General features: G+C 30.0%; 3 protein-coding genes across 4 annotated transcripts in view; 1 reads left to right on the top strand and 2 right to left on the bottom strand.

Annotated features, from left to right (window-relative positions):
- Positions 1-2,309, bottom strand: part of LOC130902017 (8-oxo-dGDP phosphatase NUDT18) — a 51,666-nt gene extending 49,357 nt beyond the window's left edge. Inside the window, exon 1 of one of the 2 annotated variants that reach the window (XM_057813810.1) lies at positions 2,236-2,309. The gene's annotated coding sequence lies outside the window, so the exon portion shown is untranslated. Of the gene's footprint in view, positions 1-1,226; positions 1,276-2,235 lie in introns of those variants that run through there. The other variant, XM_057813809.1, reaches the window with a different exon arrangement.
- Positions 2,310-3,216: 907 nt separating this feature from the next.
- On the top strand, positions 3,217-7,279 carry LOC130902018 (ribosome production factor 2 homolog). Its single transcript, XM_057813814.1, has 3 exons — positions 3,217-3,367; positions 3,420-4,051; positions 6,641-7,279. Exons 1-3 carry the CDS (start codon positions 3,345-3,347, stop codon positions 6,937-6,939), a joined length of 954 nt encoding a protein of 317 aa, XP_057669797.1. The 5' UTR covers positions 3,217-3,344; the 3' UTR covers positions 6,940-7,279.
- Positions 7,280-8,768: 1,489 nt separating this feature from the next.
- LOC130902015 (uncharacterized) lies at positions 8,769-20,893 on the bottom strand. Its single transcript, XM_057813805.1, has 10 exons — positions 20,568-20,893; positions 19,995-20,204; positions 17,193-17,610; positions 14,549-14,694; positions 13,185-13,336; positions 12,635-13,075; positions 10,770-11,048; positions 9,485-9,740; positions 9,103-9,343; positions 8,769-8,992 (listed from the first exon to the last, which is right to left on the bottom strand). The coding sequence occupies exons 1-10, from the start codon at positions 20,656-20,658 to the stop codon at positions 8,875-8,877; spliced, it is 2,352 nt and encodes a 783-aa protein (XP_057669788.1). The 5' UTR covers positions 20,659-20,893; the 3' UTR covers positions 8,769-8,874.
- Positions 20,894-21,276: the final 383 nt, after the last annotated feature.

The following is a 21,276-nucleotide window of genomic DNA, read 5'->3' as shown; positions in this document are numbered from 1 at the left end:
AATTCGCCTCTAAACTGGTTTGTTTTTCACCAACGTTCCCCATCCTTTCTCATTTACTGTTTGTTAACTATCCATCTGATACGGGGTCTACCTCTTTTCTCACTGCTGTGGGATCGATTAATCGATCGATGTTGCCTAGTATTTCATCTATTTCTCAATTATTTCGAATTCTCCAGTCTGCTTTGTTCATTCTTATTCCTCCATATATTCTTCTAATAATTTTTTTCTAGAATAATCTTGATTTTTCTTGGTCATTTTGTATCATCATCCAACATTCACTGCCATAATTTACGATTGGTCTTATTTAAGTCCTGTAGATTTTTAACTTAGTTTTTTTTGTGACTAGTTTGTTTTTTTAAGTGCTCCAAGTTCACAAAATAAACTATTTTACCACTTGGTATTCTTACTTAGTGCTTGGTGTTTATATATCCTCCGAGATATTTAAATCCATTTACACCTTTGAAAGTGACATCTATTATTAAATCTTTCACTCTCCAACAATCTCCTGATTCCGGAATACAGTTTTAGATTCATTAGTAACTAGGCCGCACTCTTCACATTTTATTTCTACATCTTTGAAAAGTTCCACCAGTCTTTCTTTATTTCTGGTTATGATTGCAATATCATCTGCATATGCAGAAATCTAGGTCGATTTATTAATCCTATCACTTTTCTGATTTATTTGCATAATTGCTTTGTGCAGTAGTATCGTAAAGAATGCACTTGAAAGACTATCTCTTTGTTTAACAACTATTTTTTCATTAAATTTTTGTCTAATTACTACAAATTTATGTAGTATCTTCTGTTTTTAACATTCAGTGTTCACTTTGAGATTGTAAGTTCATATTTATAATTTTCTGCTCCATATTACACATGGGGTGCATAACGGTTACCAAAACGCATGTTAAACAGTATAAGTGTTAGTGTATAGATAGTAAACAATGTTTTCGGTACTGTTTACTTTATTAAAAGAGTCATTTTATATCAGTAGTACCTGACTGCTCACATTTTATTCACAAGTTTATCATTTTTTAAATTTAACTATGTGTACATGCAGCAATAAATAGAAATATAAAAAATTTTTTTGTAATATTTTCCTGGCATGTATACAGATATAGAAAGTAATATTAAATTTATTTAGTATTTGAATGTTTCTATATAGATTACCTGTAAACTAATTTCAGAATAGATATTAAACATTTCACGCACTTTTTTTGAATATTCACCTTTTAGATATTAATATCCCTTAGCCTATCCTTATTGTTACATGCATGAATACTATTAGTCCGGTCAAATTAGACGAAAAAATAAGAGATACATAAATAAACAAGCTGAAAGTGTGTAATAATATTTATATAATTAAAAATAACATTTTAAAACTCCTCGATGTTCTGGTACTAGGAAACAAAATTACTCGAGGTCAAAGGAAAAAAAGGTTTTTCGCCATTTTTATTTAAGTTTTATCATAAAACTACCACAGACAAAAATTGTAGATCACAAAAATTATCTATAAAAAATGTATCAATACTTTGTTCCTTAGAGCCACCGTTTCTGAAATAAAACAACTCAAAAGCTTGTAATAATCAAAATATGGGAAAGTACGCCAAGTATATACATCTCTGAAGCTGTAATAGAAGTGAATTTTTTGCAGTGATAAATGTGGTTGCAAAAAGTTGACTGCTCTGTTTTGACTGTATTTGAATCAACTACAGTAGAGGTTTGGTACTAACGAAGAAGCATGAGAGATGTGATAAATTGCTTTTTATGCAATTTACTTACATACAGGATGACGAAGTATTTGAAGGTTATGAAGAAAACGAATATATTCCTATTTTGCTTCAATTTCCAACCCTTGTTAATATCCTTTATTATGTAATAGTTTCAAACTAAACAGAATCACCACAAATTTGTTAAATTACTGGGAAAACTATTGATGCATTTCTTATAGATAATTTTATAATCTACAATTTACGTCTGAAGCCATTTTATGATAAAACCTACCGTTTTGCTGAAAATTGCGAACACCCCATTTTTTTAACCTTTGATCTCGAGAATTTTTTTAGGTACCGGAACGATAAGAAGTTTTAAAATGTTATTTTTAATTATATTTTAAATAATATCCCTCACAGCTGAATTCATATATCTTTGATTGTCTAGATTGACCGGACTATATTATAAATGAAGATAGTATACCGTGGGTTCTGTTAAAATGTAGTCCGTGAACCGGTTTATTACCTTTAGCGAGGTAGTAAAAATATACTAGTGATCAGCCAGTTTTAAAAGTTGACTTTCAAAATCTTCGCTACCAACTGATGACGCTAAATGGTCGGAGGGCCCAATCATTTTGTTGCTATAGTATTCGAGCCGAGGTATGAATAAGACTTTGACAGACACCCTATACTATATGGATTCAACTTTTTCTTGTCTAAATCATAGATCCTATGGTGAGACGTTTAATATACATGAAGACTCTATCGAGACAAAATATATACCTGTTATTTTTACCTGTTTTGTCTATTTTAATAGTTTGAGGAGAAAATATTTTGTAGTTTAATATAAACCCAGTTTGACATTAAACTACATTACTTTTAGTGTTAAATAAACTTCGCTGAATACTTCTCTGTCTTACTCATCATGAAAATTATATTTAACTAAATTGTTCATTTCTTCATTAGCATAGTCTTTGTATAATTTATGAATGGTTTTACAATAATAATATTACGTGGTTTTTAATTAATTACAGTTGCTGCTAATATATATTTAGGATACACTAATAGTATTTTACATTTCTAACGCAATTCGCAAGCGAAGTGGCACGCACTTCAACATAAAATTGGCGAAAAGTACTTGCATATGAGCCTTTGCACAAGTTTTTTTTGTTTTTTGAGGTTACATTTAATGGAGCCATCTTTTAATTTAATATGGATACAAAAATAACCAGTGTGTATAAAAAAAATTGTTCAATTCGATTTAGTGTGCATGTGTCATGTACGGCACGAAATGCAAAATTTGGAGCTTGCAATCTCAGTAGATCGTGTCAGCATGGTTTTTAGCCTTGAATTTCATTAGAAATGCTAACATTGTTTCTCGTATGCCTCTTGTATGCTGTATTTCCACTTCTCTTGCGAATTGAATTTGAAATGTACCTTAAAAGTTTCGATAATTAAATTTTTTTAAGATTGGCAACCTTGAATTGACAGTTCTTTGAATCCCATCCTCTTCTTTCTTGTTTTACACATAAAGGTTATATATGTTTCTATTTTAGCGTTAGGTATTTTTACTTGTCAACACGTGTTTTGAGATACACAACAAATTAGTGATTTTTAATTAGAAATACAGTAGAAATGTCTGTTATACAACGTGTGGTGTAAGTGTATTCAGTTTAAATATATATAAGTGCTTTATAACATATTTTTTAGTAAACCAACTACACGGAAAGGCAAGAAAGTGTTGTTAAAGAAAGAACCGCAACTTATCGAAGGACCTAAAAGAGCTCTATTTTTCCAAGGAAGGAAGTGCTCAGAGAAAATACAAAGTTTACTAAAGGATCTATACGACTTTAAGAAACCGGATGCTGTTAAATTGAATAGAAAAAATGATATCAACATATTTGAGAATTCAAAACCCGTTGAAGATCTCTGTAAAAAATATGAGACACCGCTATTTATGTTGGGATCAAGGAGTAAAAAAAGGCCAGATAACTTAGTAGTAGGAAGAATGTTTAATTATAATTTATTAGATATGATTGAGTTATATGTAGAGTCTTATGAAGGTTTAAAAGAATTTGCTGCATCAAAAATCACTGTTGGTACTAAACCATGTCTACTCTTCAATGGTGCCTTGTGGGAGCAAATGGATGAATTGAAGCAATTGAAATCATTGTTTATAGACTTTTTTCACAGAGAATGTGTAGAAAATATCAGGCTACAAGGTATAGAGCATAGTATAAGTTTCAATGCTACGCCTGATGGAAAAATACTGTTAAGATCTTACAAAATTTTGCTAAAAAAGTCTGGTGAGAGAATACCACGGGTGGAACTGGAAGAAATTGGTAAGTTTCTACTTTATAAAATAATCTAATAAGACACTTAAAATTAATTGTGACTGTCCCAAATTTTTGAAAATTTATCATAATCTTGACTAATGTTTTGATTCCTACAATTCTTCTAGACACTTCATCATATTATAATTTTAACTTTATTCATTAACAGATAATCTGAATTCATCTATGCTTTAATTACAATTTCAGCCACCTCAAAAAAATATAATTTCTAAAATGGCTTTGCCTGAGAAAATTATTTTTATATTTTAAATGAAATATAAATTAATACTGCTTGGAAAAAAATAACTTGTTTATGGGACAGTCAAGCTTTAGAAGTCAGCATTCATGTGAGTCAGCTATTCAGTATGTGTGTGCAAATTGGCAAGAAAAAATAAACATTGGTGATTTAGTGATTGCTGTTTTGGTTGACCTTCAGTGCTTTAAGTTGAATTAATAACTATTTAGAAAACAGATTTCATAAAACAAAAATATCAGGCAGGGTATCTCAAAAGATGGAAAGTGTGCTGGGTGTACCCCAGGAAAGTATCCTGGTACCACTTTTGTTTATAATATATATTAATGATCTTTATATGGCTTTAAAAAAGTGTTTCGTTACTTTATTTGCAGATGATACCCTTATATCAGTGTCAGGGCAAAACTACTTAGAAATTGTAAATATTTTAAATGATGAACTTAAGATATTGTATAAATGGTTGTGTCAGAATAGATTAAAATTAAACACCTCAAAAACAAAATGTATGGTGTTGGGCTCAACTATAAATTATAAAAAATTTTATAATCTAAATTTATCTTTATCCATAAACAGTGTACCTATAGAATTTGTAAACGAAATTAAATATTTGGGTGTCATTTTAGATCCAAATTTAAATTTTTCAATTCATGTTGATTATTTATGTAAGAAATTAAATAAAAAAATAGTGTTTTCAGTAGAATATCTTATTGTGTTTCTGAATGGACCAGAATTATGTTGAATAAAATCATACTTTTGCCTCACTCAGTATTAATTTTTTGCAACAAGGAAGAGGTGTGTAAATTACAAATACAACAGAATAAAATCATGCGTATTTTGTTAAATTGTAGTAAATATACACCAATTGATCACATGCTTGAAACTCTAAATTGGCTAACTGTTGAGCAGAACATTAAAAGAGCGAATCTGCTTTTAATATATAAAATTGAACATAACCTAATGCCAAGGTATTTAAATACATACTTAAAGAAACAACTGCAGTTTCATAATTATAATGTTAGATCCAAACAAATCTATAATCTTCACATTAAACGAACCTCAGCATTGTAAAAAACACCGTTTTATGAAGGGCTTCGCTCTTTTAATGAATTGAGTGATGATATTAAAAATGTACCAAATGTATATAAATTTAGTAAATGGCTGTTTACATATTTGCGCAATCAAAGTTGATTTTGTAATATTTTTAATTTGGTTATTAATAAAGTGCTAAAGTAAAGTGCTAAAATAAAGATATTTATTTATTTATCTTAGTCTATCAAAAAGTGTCCTTTTAAAGGGGGCGCTTTTGTTGTAAATTGAACTAATTACACTTCAAATTGCTTCCTCATCCAACATACAGTCCAAATCTGGACACCAGTGACTACTGGCTGTTCACTCATATCAAAAAAATGCTCGCCAGTAAGAAATTCAGCTGAAATGAAAAAGCAATTGCTGAAACTGAATCCTATTTTGAGGCAAAAGACAAATCCTTCTACAAGCATGGCATCTATAAGTTAGAGAAGCATTGGAATGATTTTATTGCCCTTGAAGGAGATTACATTGATAAATAAAATCGATTTTTAGCAAAAACACGACTTATTGAGTGATGTGTTAAATCTATTGTATTGTATAATGTAATATGGGCTCATGGATCTGGGTCATTTAGTTGTACCAGTAAATGGTGTTTATAGTATTTATTTTATTTTTCAAATAACTGGAAAATGATTTGAAAGTTATAAAATATTTAATTAATTTCCGTCCCCGCCTAGCCAATCTCATATAAATACAGATTAGTTTGGAAGTAACTAAATAATATTATGTAATATTTTCTAACAATTTTTAATTATTTGGACAACCAATTATTGTTTCATTCGACTTTTCTATGCAAAGATGCTCTTGTAATAAATATCACCATTTTCAATTGATTCAAACTCAAAGGTATAGATGTACCTAATAAATGTATTTTACAATATATTAAGTAGATAATAAAGCATATTAACTGAATATTGAAGTAATAATTCACATTCAATAAATGATAAAATGATTCACAAAAAATTTTCAAAAGGTTATCCCTTTTCTTGAATAATTAATCTTAGAATTCACAATTCAGCTCTGTAATGCGTTGTATTATTTTATTGTTCGGTTTTATACATAAAGATGTATATTTATTGTTGGTTTTTATTAGCTCTAGAAATTAATGTACATAATTTTGGACCAGCACCACAATTATTTTTAGAATGTGGCACTACTTATAAACTATAACCAATAACAAACTTGTTATAAAAATTAATAAATGGCAAACATCAAATTCAATTTATTTATATCACAATCTGTATATGAATTTTTAGGACCCAGAATTGATTTCTCTCTAAGACGATCAAAATTACCTGATGAAGATTTGATGAAAGAAGCCTGCCGCAAACCCAAAGAACTTAAAGTCACTAAAAAGAAAAATATCAGTACTGACAATTTGGGTAACAAACAAGGTCGTATACATCTTGGTAAACAAGAAATCAAAAACATACAAACTAGGAAAATGAAAGGTTTAAAGAAGACTGCAGCTGAAAGGAAAGCAGAAAAAGCAAAGATACTTAGAGCTGTAAACTCACAAGAACATCCAGTTGTAAATGGTCATAATGAGAGATAGTATCTAAAAGTAATGTTTATTTTTATGTGTCCTTTTCCACTTTTAAAGTGAATTCTACACTCCATGAGAGTATGAATAATACAAGTTATTCCAGTTTGTACTTTACTCTTGCTAAAATTTATTATTATTATGAATAAATTATGAAATGTAAATATATTGTATAAAGGTAGCACTCAAAATGGAATAAACTACTCTTATTTCTTCAACTGTTTGATAGTAAATACGTAAAAAGAGTAACTCTCGAAGTGGAATCATTTCATTTGTATTGATTAACTGCATAATTGAATTTTGTCATTCCATCAATTACAGTTTACAATTTCTACAAGAACAAAACCAAAAACTTATTAAAAATTCGCGCAGGCGCTACATAGAAACACATCAAAGCAAAAAAATATTTCATAATTTTTATATTCTTAAAGGAATAAAGTAAGTCAACTTCCTATAGATTATAAATTTTTACTTTATTACCCCGAAATTAAATTGCAATAATTCCCTAAACAGCAGTCTTTCATTATAAAAGCACAAACTATAACAATCCTAATTACTGACGGTAAATTTTCTCAGAAAAAGCAAAAAACTCGTCCGAAAATTTTATTTAATCATTATATACGATTTTCAAATGTTTATTAAAATTAATGTATTTTGAGTGTAAAATTTCAATAAATTAAAAAAAAAATTTCGGATGAGACTTTTTTTCGTTTTTCGTTTGAAAATGTATGTGCTTTTTCATTATTAAGTTGAAATAAGATTAAAAACAGATAAATTCCAGTGTATTTGAGACATGAAAAGGTAGATTTTCACCAAATTTCGTGAAAAATATTTTATTTATATATTTAATATTTTTTTCAAAAGACCAAATTGTTTTTTTGAATTTTTCACATAGATTTTGATATTATGTGAAAAAAGTGTGAATACAAGGATTGTAGATTTTTTTTATCCCATAACTTTGCTATTTAACTAGATATAAATCGTTTTTTACCCTTAAAAACTCCTTTTTCAATAGATTTCACCTTATTATTCTTTTCTTTCATTTCCAAAACTATCGACCCTGGTCTATTTGGAATTATGTGAAATTTAATTCGTCAAGAATAATTTGAAAACCTTTTTACTATCGGCTCACATTAATGTTCATGACAGAAGATTTTGATAGAACACAATTTTATAAAGAAATGTTGCTGCTTTATGTGTCATGATAATCATTACTAATGAGACAATTAATGTTTCGATTTTTGGAAACTGTATAATTGAAATTTTTTTAATTGAAGATAATTAGAATGTCGATAATCATAACGTGTTCCCGGAATAATTTTTTTATGAAAACGATATTTTTCCGTTCAAATGATCACACAGGAAAATATTTCCTTCGATATTCAAATTGTTACCTAAACAGAATATTTTTCCTGTTATCCCAAATATTTTTGTAGTTCCAAACAGCCTATTTTTCGAGAGTTAACCTCAAATACTTGTATAAGTTAATTTTATTTCTAGTAAATTATTCATTATGGATGTAAAATTCACTATTTAACTGGAATGATCATTTGTGCAAATATTTTATAATTATTCTGAAATGGAGGTAGGCTAAGTTTGTAAATAGTTTATTTACTAATACTGGTTAAATAAAATTTTTTTCAAAACACAACTTTTTTGTTAATTTTTTCAACAATTATACTCTCTTTGGGGTGAGAACCGTATTATTCTGCTACTACAGCCATGTTTGGAGTGTGTCGTGAAACACAAGGTTTTTATCAACATTTTTTTTATGTAAAAAGCAGGCACAAGAATCGTTTTCTTAGTCTGCTATAAGAATGTGGTAATTTTGAAATAATAAACTGGAATAAAAATTTAATATGTAAAAGAAAACAATAAAAATACAAATAAATACATAATTAAAGTAGATAAATAAAAATTATACTTTAAAATTACAGTCTTGGATATTCACGAAAAAAAATCTATTTCACGTTTCTTAATTTGAAATTCTTTTATTGATTGAATTTCAGACCGTTCTTTCATTCCAAGTTCAATTTCATTTGAGGTAACTTCACTGAACCCTTCCCTGCAAAAATTTAATAACAAAGATTAATAAACATTCACATTTTATTCATTTTAAATAATATAGTAGGAGAGCTCAAGAGGGAAAAATTTTATATACATTTCAATATTTACCTATAATCTTTCTTACAGACTAAATAATGGTTGGCTCTCCTAATTAAACCTTCCGCCAAACATTTCACAGCCTCTAGCATCATTCTTTCTGCACCATTCATAATCACACCATCTGAAATTTCTTCAGATCTCAACATCACTCCACAATCTAAGGCGGTTTCTTTAACGAATGCACATTGGTCCTTAAGAGAATTGTCAGATATGTCAATATAGGTTTTTTTCCGAACAGACGTAGATTTATCTAAAATAACATTAATTAAATAATAATTTATCAATTGAAATAATATCATTCATATTATATACTTTCTATTTTTAACAGCTTATAAAATGGACAATGCTATTCTTCTTGTGGAGCTGCTAAATTAATCATATATAAACTAACCTCCATCTGATTCGATGTCGACATTAACATCTATTTGAAATTGTTTATTAACATTGACTGCTCCTTTTTCTGCTTCCGAAAAGCACTTATTAATCAGGCACAAATCTTCCGATTTGTTTTTAAAAAAATTACTGGAACTAATCACAGGTGAAAACTTATGAGATCGAGCATACATAAAAATGGCTCGTGTACTCCACTTTTTTAAAGACGGAAATCTTTCAGTTAAAATAGATTTAATTTCTTTAGCTCGATTCCACTAAAATAAAAACAATTAGTTTAAACAATTACTTCTCAAAATGGGCAGAACATGGTGGCTTTATTATGACTTTTTATGTAGATTTTCTGTTTATGTCAATTGAAAATCTTGAGGAGGATACTTGAAGAAATAAATTTTATCCTTATAAATTACTCCATGCATATAAACACCCATAAAAGCATTTAGGATATTACAATCTGGTCAACAGTTGCCATTCAGCAAATTCAGTTGTAACTTAATCTAATAGAGTTTGAAATTTAAAACTAAGATATATTCATCAGCGTTCCTTGGGTTCTGTAGAATAGATTGCTTTAGTGTGCACCCACACTAAAAATACTGAAGTAACTCAAAGAGCTTGATCCTCTTAAGTCTTCTCTTCAACTCAGTATCAAGGAGCTTCCTTCATGACTCTTGGCTAATTTCTTAAGAGTCTGGTCAACATTTTTCATTTCCAGGTCTACCAAGAGGCATCTACTATATTCCTCAGTGCTTGAAATCTTTGGTTGATTGCTAAGTTGCTTGCTTTGGTGCGTCCTCATAGTTGGATGTCATAGGTCCAAACAGGCTCAAGTATCTGTTATAAAGCACAGTCTTATTATGTAGAGACAGAGTAGTTTCTACCAATTAGCCAATAAATTTTTCTATAGTAGAGTCCAAGTTCCTCTCTTTCCTTTTTAACATGAATTTTCCATGGTAATACCTGATTGTTTTGCTGAGTTTGAATGTAGAATCAGGTTATTATTTATAGTGACTGGAATATGATCTCTATCATTTTGTTTGTGAAGTTATTATGAACTAATTTAATTTCTTTAAGGTTAATTTTCCATCTCTATTATTCTTCCATATTGCTAGAATGGCAGTATAGTCAGCGAAGGTAGCTATGGTACTGTCTTCTAACTCTGGAATATCATATGTGTACAGTAAGTACTGTCCTATACTTACTGTACACTGTCCTAGAACACTTCCTTGTGGTACTCGTTTTAATTTCTTTGTATGGAGAAGCAGTACAATAATTAAAATTACCCTTACCTCAGAATTCAATTTTTTACTAAAAGGCCACTTTTCAAATTCCTCTTGTGAAGATGCTATATAGGGGTATAATGATTTAAAATTACTATTTTTCACTTTATCATTCCATAGGGGAAATCTTTTAAGAAGATATGGCATAGCTTCCCCAATATTTTTAAATCGATTTTGCGGCAATGAAATACCAAACTTTAACCTCAAAATTTGTTTTTCATTTTCAGTGTTATTCATTAAAAATACTCGCGAGGCTTCCGTTGGACGTAGTAACAAATTTTTAGGAACCTAAAATAAAAAAATATTTAGTTAAACATGAACATCATGAAAACTCCTTAGTTAATAAATTACCTCATCTGTCTTTCCCAAAATAAATTCTCTAAAAAAATGGCACCTCGGACTCTATGTCCCATTAAGCAATTTATTACACATTAAATATTCAGTAATATAGCTGTGGATTGTAATTGTTTTTATTACATGCAAGTTTGGAAGTTCATTTGGGATTATATCAAGTGAAAAAATGAACCGTCAACGAAATTTATCAATAGAGGAGGTAGTGCGAACATCGACTCTCCTGAATGAAGGATATTCAATGCGACATGTTGCTGGTTTGTTAGGAATACACCATTTCAGCATCAGTCGCGTATTGAGGCGACATAATGAAACGGGTTCTTACCATCGAAAACCAGGACAAGGGCAAAAACGTTGTACTAATCAAATTGATGATCGTTTTTTGAGACAAGTGAGTCACCAGCAATCTGCTAAAAAATGAATTTTCATTTGTTCGAAGTATCGTCTCGAACGGTTAGAAGTCGTTTACATGAAGCAGAGTTCAGCAACAGAAGACCAGCCAAAAAACCTTGCTTACCAGAGAGCAAACAGTTCAGAGATTAAATTTTGAAAGACTACATCAAAATTGAAGTATCAATGGTTCGAAATGGGATCTATTCTCTGATGAAACTAGAGTTAGCCTTAAAGCTGTCTGGCGAAGGCAAGGAGAAAGGTTCGCCAGCTTTAAATCTCTCTTAAAGTGCCTTTTGTTAGAGGCTCTAAAATGTTTTGGGGAGAAATTTGCTTCGATGCTCGTACGGAATTGGTTCCTATAAGTACGAGGTCTATGAATGCCCAATATGACTTAGGCAACATAATTGTCGAACATGTAATGCCTTTTGCTCCATTTATTGAGCCGAATTTTTCATTCAGACAGGACAACGCTCATCCCCACGTGACTAGACAGGTTTTTGGCTACTTACATGATGTCAATATCCCTTTATTAGAGTGACCACCTAACAGTACAGGTATGAATCCTATCTCAAAAAGAGGATTTGAAGTCATAGTCGCTATTGAAGAGTGGGAGAATATACCGCAAGTCGAGGAGGGCCTACACGGTATTAGAGTTGACCGATATGCATTTATTCTCTTTTGCCGATTTTTTTGTTCTTTTTTTTTCAATTTGGAGGTGTGGTAGCTTATTTATGCATTTCTAGCAAAAACAAACTTTTATGGAAAAATATGGTAAATTAAATTTATGTAAATGTCATATTCGACTAATTTGTAGGTGTTCATTATTACTTCAATATAACTTAGTTTTATTTTAGATTAATTAAAGTGGTGCGTTAATTTTATCAAGGAGTTTAGTAAGCTTTCTTTAAAATATAGATAAATGCCAAAAATTTTTTCCCATTGTGGATACTTTTGTCATCATTTAAAAGTATTATACATGTTTTCGGTACAAGTTTCCAAGTATTTTGGCTTTTATTAAAATTTCCTTATGAATCCCCAAATAAAAACCGTTCAATAATTTTTGAGTTCATCTCGTGTAGACAGACAGTCGTGGCTAAGACCTTATTTTATAATACACCTCCATAACTTACCACATTATGAACAGTAGGAATAGATTCTTTCAGATAATTATCTCCCAAACCAAATATTAATTTGTTTCCGATTTCTCCGTTAATATTTACATTATGGCTCGTGACAGTATGTTGGTTTACTATCTCATTATCTGAATCTTCTGTTTTGCTAGCAATAGAATAGGAATGTTCGAGAAAAGCATTGTACAGTCGACTAACTTTCATTTCTATCTCATTATCTACAAATTGCTCTTCTATCACATCACAGTAATCATGTTCGAAGCTCATAGAGGCTGTATCAGAGCATCCATAAGCTGAATCAGATCTAGTGGATATTAAATCCACATTTGTGGTTGTTTGATCAGGAACTTCAGATTTAACAAGAATATAATCTTCATTCGGCGGTTCACATTCGATTAACGTTTGATCTAAAGGAGTATAGTCTGAATCAAATTCAGTTTTCTGGAAAAAAAAATGTAGATGTTTGATAATGAAATTTCAGAGCACATTAAGGCATTTATTAACATCATTGTAAGATGATACAGTATCACCACATCATATATTCACTTACCTCCTGTACCTGTGTATCAAAATTTTGAAATATACTATTAAATGAATTGTTAAGATTGTTGTTAATCATTTCTTCGGGAGGTTTTGTAATAGTAGCCGGTTTTTGTACTAAACTATTATCATGTAAATATACATCTACCAAAGTTTCATTACCTACAATAAAGAAACCAATGTGAGATAAAACGTATGTCATATTAGATTAGATATTGAATAGGGGGTGATGTCAAAACGCGGTGTCTAAAGTTTATTGTTTCTTTCACCACAGCTGCCCTCGTCGCTGGATTAACTACATATAGCTCTCAAGTTGTAATAAACACCATCATCTGTGCTGGCTGCAATATTAATATTGCAGTTCCGCCAGAGAATTTTCTTCTGCATTCTTCTTCCACCTAAAACGCTCTTATTGCTCTTGCTCAAGTAATTTAGTTTCCTGGTATTCACAGCTCAGTTTTGAATCAATGACATGGAACTCAATGCTTCGATATCAACCTGATTTTGAACAGATAGCTTGAGTTCCATACAATTTTATTTCCATCTGAAAGGTACCTAATGATTATCCTAGTAATAGTTTGGTAACAGCTCTCGTTATGTATTTTTAACTATTTGCATAGTATATTCTGAAGATATCTATAAACTTAACATCGTGGTGAAAGCCTGTTAGATGCTTATTGTCTTGATCATTACATACTGAGAAAATTCATTTATGAGATGTACTTTGTCAGATTTTAATTTTGTCAATTGAAATTCAAAAAATTAATTTTGTCCTATTAGTGACAAATAAAATTCGCTCTAATTACATCACAAGAACACTAACACCGAGAAATAATGGATGTGGAAAGTGAATCGAACCTCGACTGCAAAGTAAATATACCAACATCCAGTGTTAGGAAGGTCCAAGTGAAAAATTCCAAAAGATGGAAAAATTATTATTTGAATGTTCGAATCAAAAAATAATCAGATACTACTGACAAATAATATTAACTAAAGCATAACCGAACCTGGTTTTGAAAAAACAGTTTAATAAATTATCAATTTAAATTGATGAACAAAGTTGCCTTTTCATCTCATGTTTATTTGAGACATCCTCATATCCTTCTTGTACAATATCGTGGGAATATTGAATGCAAAAATCCTTTCTTTTCTATTTTAGGTTTACATAAAACGAGGTATAGGTTTATGTATAGAATGGATAATAAAATCCAAAATGTATTAAGATTAGAAAGTAGGTAACTCAGTTGTCACTGATCCTCAACATTATAGGACATACCTCTGAAACTCTAATAGAAATAAAATAATCTTCCAATTGATAACGTATTTAGTTTTTTTTCATAAATACACTGTTACTTTATCCCAACAGATACTAACCTAATGTTTGGCGCCCCGTGAATGTTTTTTCAAGTTTAAGATTATGCACAATACTAACTGGTTTATTAAGTGGACATTTGAAGAATATTTGGACTCTTAGTGGAAATTCACCCCAGCCTCGTCTAGAAAGATGAAATGGAGATTCTCTGAAAGCAAATAAATAATTAATACCACTTCTATACACTTTAGGTTTATATAATATTATAATTAAAGACACTAAAGTTAGCAGAGAAATATGAGCAGACAGCAAAAACAATAAGAGGAAAATTAAATGCTAATTAAGAGGTATATTAAGAAATTTTATGCTATGCAATTTTTTGGGAAATTGGATGTTCTGCTAACTTTGGAAAAAAGTGCAAAATCAATAGGTGATTAAAAAAGAATGATTCCATAATTAAATGCTCTGTTGTTCAATGATAAAAAATTTTGACTTGTGAAGTCACCAAAAAATTCATTTTTTCCGTAGCATTTAATTAGCAATTAGCAAAACATTTTTTGTATTCTTGGACGTCACGAAGTCACACGAGTCTATAATTTCTCGACAATGATAGTGTTTTGCTGAAAAAACTCGAAACGACTGTAAGACTTATCATTACATACGAGTAGGGCAGTTCACAAAAACATTGAGCCCTCTTTAATATCAAAAAGCTATATAGTCCGCAACAGCATGTAATCCAAGGCCAATATTGCTTCACACATTTGGAGTTCGGATCTCAAGCATACCATGAAGATACTCGACTTAATACAGAAGAGAGCAGTTCGACTTATATGCGATCCAGATTTGACCAAAAACTTGGACAGAGGATAGAAGAAAAACCTAAAAATCTGAACTACAGCTGAGCAGTTAAGAGAGTAATTCTGTACATGGTGTTCCTTGACTTGTTCGGGAGTGAGTAGATGACAAGAAAATAATGCCATGAAAAAAATATTTAAAACGACCCCCTGTTCCTCAGTTATAGACATTTAAAATCAGAACTTATATTTAAGTATATTTTATAGAATATCTATAATCCAACATCATGAATTTTCAATGGATGATTACGTATGTCCATGTAGTGTGTTTGACAGAATACATAATTCTACACTACTCTCCGAAGGCCAGAGGTGGCTCATGCTCAATGGTTAACAATTTGTAGCTTTTACATGGACAACCTGTACAATCTAAACCTAGCAAAAATGAATTTTTCAATCGATTCTTTAACAAAAAGGTACTCTTTGTTTAACTCGATAAAATTTATGGTTTATGAGATATGTAGATTTTTAGAGCATTGTACATGCCAAGGAAACCGTTCGACATAAAAAGACATTCTGAAGAATATTATCATAAATTGTAATTATTTATTGAAAATACTTACAGGAGGTACTAAAAGACAATAAAAAATTTCTAATTGAACTGCATTCTGTCGAACTTAATTAGTATTTTCTTAATGTAAAGTGCCACACCAGATTCAGTTCACACAAGATGTGTTGAAAGTTATGGATAGGTAATCGTGATTTATTAGGTTTTATATTTATAAATGAAATACACAGTGGTTAACATTCATATATTAAGTCTTTATTTAAAAGACTACGTTTTCGAGAAGCGTCCTCACGCTTGAAAAAGTCGGTTTTTACTAACTAAAAAACTAATAATAAAATATTTACAATGAGGTCTAAGCCTCTCCTTAAGAATCGTAAAATTACAGATGTATGCATTACTCCGAAAAGTAAAAAGAGTCCTTTGTGTGACCCATGTGTCCGGGGTCATAAAACAGAGGTAGGACTTACTTTTCCTTTTCTAAAATATCTTTCAACTAAATGTTAAGTTTCCTTAAACATAAAATCTAAGCATAATGTTAAAATACTAAAATAAAAAAAATAATTTGTAAAATAGGATTCAATTTTGCTCAGAGAAATTCAACAAGATGGTTTTATTAATTCCCATAATCTAAATTAATGGACATATGAAAATCCTTATGCTATAATTCAAACAAAGAATCAACATCGATTTTGGGTTAATGTGTGGGCAAGAATAGTGGGTAATAATTTAGTAGGTCCATATTTTTTACATGGACATACGTAATCATACATAAAAATTCATAATGTTCAAATGTATAATTTAGAAAATATACTTGAACATAGGTTCTGATTTTGCAACTTTCACGTCATCTACTAACTCCTGAACTTTTTGCATCTAGTCATGGAACACCCTCTATAATAAATTAGAATATTGTTTAATTGGAAGATATATTGTTTCCCATCGTTCAATATACTAAATTATGATTGAATTAATTTTTGAAATTTCCTCCTCATTTCTTTTTATAACCATTTGAATTCAATAAATTATCATTTTAAAATTTTGTAAACGTAGATTCCCCGGCCTCATACTCATATCTTTCAAAGCTAATTTGCATCTTATAATTCCAAATTGAAATTCAGTGGCACAGTTAAATTTCTTATAATTTGTTGTGATTTTCTATTGAAATTTTCATTTAGATATTGAAGTATTTTGGTTTAAGATTTTACATGAAAATTCCTAGATTCCTCAAAATACATATTATAGTGTAAAATTTTAATGCACAACTCAAATAATTGTACACTGTTTACTTCCATATATTTAAAATGTATTAATCAACATATTATTAAATATAAAAATAAAGCTTACCGAACTTCAATGACATCATGAGGTTTATAAGATGGATGTAAATGAAAAATCACTTTATCCACAATATGTGATATATCAGGATTGTCTTTCTCTCCTCTTAGATACATCATCCATTTATGTGTAGTGTTATCCTCTAGAGAAGGTACCCATTTTGAAACATTACCAATTATTAATCTATGCCTCGTCTTCTTTCTATTTTTTAATATAATTTGATCACTAGCTTGTGGATTCGGAACTTCAGATTTTATATCTAATTTAGGTTTTTTAACTTCAGATGGTACATCTTTAGGATCACTTTTATCACAGTTTTTGGAAGCAACTCTACGTTTGCCTTTCCCAGCACAGAAAATATCTAAACTTGGGTTATTTCCCAGTAATTTTCTAACGGCTGGATGGATTCTGTTTTGTTTATCAAATCCTAAATTAAAAGTATACTTAGAACAATTGAAATAAATAATGTTGATATTTCAAAACAATAATTCCCAATTGATTAGTCAAATCTTAATTCTCTATTGATTTTCAATTTTCAAGAATTATGACAGATAGGATTACATTCTACTAATATGAACAAACATATATGGTATTCAATTTTCATAATATTTATTAATTTATTCTTTTATGAGCTATGGCAACATCAATTCATTTTCCAGGCAATGCACATTTAAAAATCTCTCACAATCTTAACATTTTAATTTAAATACTAGAAAGCAAAACAATAATTCAAAGATTTAGTTTAAAAAGTTCTCTCTACAATCCAATTTTTACCTTCAAAATTTTTGACCAAATTCTACAAAGATAAATACAATCATTTTATCAGAAGCCAATTATATTTCCAATAGATTGTGAATTAAAGAATTATTACTATATCCTTTTAAAAAAAAACCTTGAACTTTCCAAGTGAGTTAGTTTCTATATATAATTTTTGAGCTTGATCAATAATTTTAAAGCATATTGAAAAAGGCCCAACCTCAATGGAAACAATCCCTTCAAAAAATACTAACAGGCAAAAAAATTTAAAAAAATTTTGCATAATAATAAGTTTTCAATGTACAAAAACAGGATGTGACACAGCAAGAACTAGGAAGATTGGAGACGACAGAAAAAGAAAGGTTTGATGAAAACTGCAAACAAGCATTAGAAAAAAGAAACCAAGGAAGATGGAGAGTTGAAGACATAAAGGACAAAATAAAACAGAAGTACGAATGGGAAAGGAAAAAAGCAAAGAAAATGTGCAGTGAGAGGAAACGAAAGCATCTGAGGAACAAACTGAAAAAAATCAAAGAACATTATATTAACAAAGACCGTACAAATGTTTATCAAGAGGTTTAAGAAGTAAGATACCAAACACAACCAGACAAAAATATTACAAAGACAGCTCACTTACAATGGAAAAAAATAGGACAGGTGGAAGGAATATGTCAATTAACTACTAAATGATGAAACAGGAGGGAGAAAGGAGAAAGAGTTTGAAGAAGATGAGACAGTGAAGGATCCAATAGAGGTTATAAAGTATAGTGGTAAACCCTTGAGGGAGGGAATATATAATTTCAATAAAAATATATGGGAAGAAGAACAGATGCCAAACCAATGGTATAAAGCAATTTTTTACAGTACATAAGAAGGGTAATGAGATAAGGTGTTTGAATTATAGGTATATCACTTTGTTGGATTTAGTATACAAAGTCCTAGCTAGAATCATAAAAAATAGATTAGTCAAATACTTGGCTGAAAAAGTGGGGGAGTACCGGAGGTTTTTCGAAAAGGGGAAGTCAGCTATACCTAAGGATTAAACCTGAACCTCCTCTTTGTGGATTTAAGTAAGACTATGATTCAATAGGCAAAAAACATTTGTTCCAGGCCCTAGCCGCACTTGTAATATCTAAGAAAGAAATCTATTGGAAAATTTTTAAACAAAAAGAGGATTATGGCCATGAGACCCACTATTAACAGTGTTGTTTAACCTTTTACTAGAAATTATCCTGATAAGTAGTGGCATCCCAACCCAGGGGATGATTTACAACATCAAAATACAAATCACTGTTTTTGTGTTCTTTAAAAAAAAATCAAAAAAATGTAGACTACTTATAAATGAACTAAAATATGGAGATGCGAGGGAATTTGAATAAGTTCAACCAATTAAAAGTGACGACAAAGAAATGCAGGGAGTATAGATTTGATGAAGTCCAGAAGTGTGAATACCTGGGAGTGACAGTGATAAACCAAGGTCAAACTAGGGAAATTGACAAAAGACTAGAGAGAGGGATCAAAACAATTGGAGCTCTGGGAGCACTATTAAGATCAAAAGATATTTCAAGAGCCACCAAGTTATGACTTTACAAGACAGTTATACAACCAGTGGTGCTATATAGCAGCAAGTGTTGGATCATGAATAAAAAAGAAAAAAAAACATATGGGAGAGAAAGGTACAAAAAAGGATTTTCTGAGGAGTGCAGGAGCAAAATGAGTGAAGGAGAAGAACCAACACAGAGATCAAAGCAGAGTATGGTCATGCTGAGATGGTTTATGTGGGCAGAGCAAAAAGACTCCATTGGATGGGGCATATAGGCAGAATGGACGAAGATAGTGGGGTGAAAAGATCCTTATTAAGGACAAAAAGAGCAAAAAGAAAAGGAATAGAAAACTGATGTGTAGCATCCTTGAGTAAAATATATGAAAGAAAGCAGTAGAACTACTCCAAGCCTTTGGGCTATAAGGCCTGTTTAGCTGTTTTATATATAAAATGTCCACTATCTTTTTTCAAATTGGTATATCATTTTAGTAAGTGCTGGATTTTTAACTTACCTGGAGTGATAACTTCTTCATCCGGAGGTACTTCTAAATTACTCTTCTTGTAATAAGATGTTATTAAGACATAACGCACTATATGTAGTAATTTCTGTGCCTTAAATATCTTTTCTTGTACCTCTTCTAATTGTTTTTCTCTTGTCGATAATTCCTCGTCAAATATTTCATTTAAAATTTGGATAAACTTTTCAGCACTCAATTTATTTGCTAGAACGAGTCAATGAGTCAGATGTGGATAATAGATTTCAACATGTAATAATAAATGATAGGAAAAAGGTATAACTACAAATAAGTTGTGAAAAATAGCATATAAATGATTATTTAGTAATTACATTCGTTTTAGTTGCCAAACTCTTGAAAGTAAATGATAAATTTTATCCAATAAATAATTTTGGTACATGTGTATATGAAAAATTACTGGCTAGTAATTCTGAGTATAAAACAATTGTTTAAACATTTGACTGAAATGAACCTACATATGTTCATTGATAGTAATTTTCATTTCATATTGTAAAGTTACCTAGATAGCATGAGGAGAATGTATATAGTGCATTTATAAGTACTACTCACCTTGTTGGTCTTTAAGTTCTTTGATTTTTAATGCATTACTAGTTGCTATATATTCTGGATCAACTTCTATTTTTTCCTTTTTCTTTTCCATTTTAGAAATAATTAAATCGTATTCAACATTTTGCTTAACCTCAAAGTATGATATCAATTATTATTAAATTTTCTCGTTTGCTCCGCTCAAAGAACTACCGGTTACCGTTCCTAACGACAGCGGTCTACTAAACTATTGGTCAATAATAAACGCGTTTTAAACATAGATTTATCTGGTTTACAGTAAAATTTGCCAAAATTTGGGACTACTGAAATAGACAACCATTATTACACCCAGTATTTTTCTTTTCTTTTGAGGATAAATAAAATTATTTATGCAAAAATATAAATAAATGAATTATAATCTATTTATTTGAAAATTATCGAATCGCAAACCTGCAGGTATAGACATATATAAATTCATATTTATCTATGGTCGAAAACTCTGAGTTGAACACAACCTACATATATTTTGACAAAATATCTAGTTCTTCTTAAGTATTCAAATAAATATATTTTGCATTCCTTTCTGTGTAATACAAAATATTTGATCTTTAGTTAAAAAGTGAAAATTAATTATTGAAAGTTCCCGGTTAATACAGATAACTCAAGGTCAAGTTAGTTTTTGATTGTTCGTCTAGAACCCTAGATGACTCTGTTTTAAACTCGCAATTGATTT

Source organism: Diorhabda carinulata, chromosome X, assembly GCF_026250575.1.
Source record: "Diorhabda carinulata isolate Delta chromosome X, icDioCari1.1, whole genome shotgun sequence".
NCBI classification, from domain to species: Eukaryota; Metazoa; Arthropoda; class Insecta; order Coleoptera; family Chrysomelidae; genus Diorhabda; species Diorhabda carinulata.
This window is presented reverse-complemented; position numbering and strand designations above follow the sequence as displayed.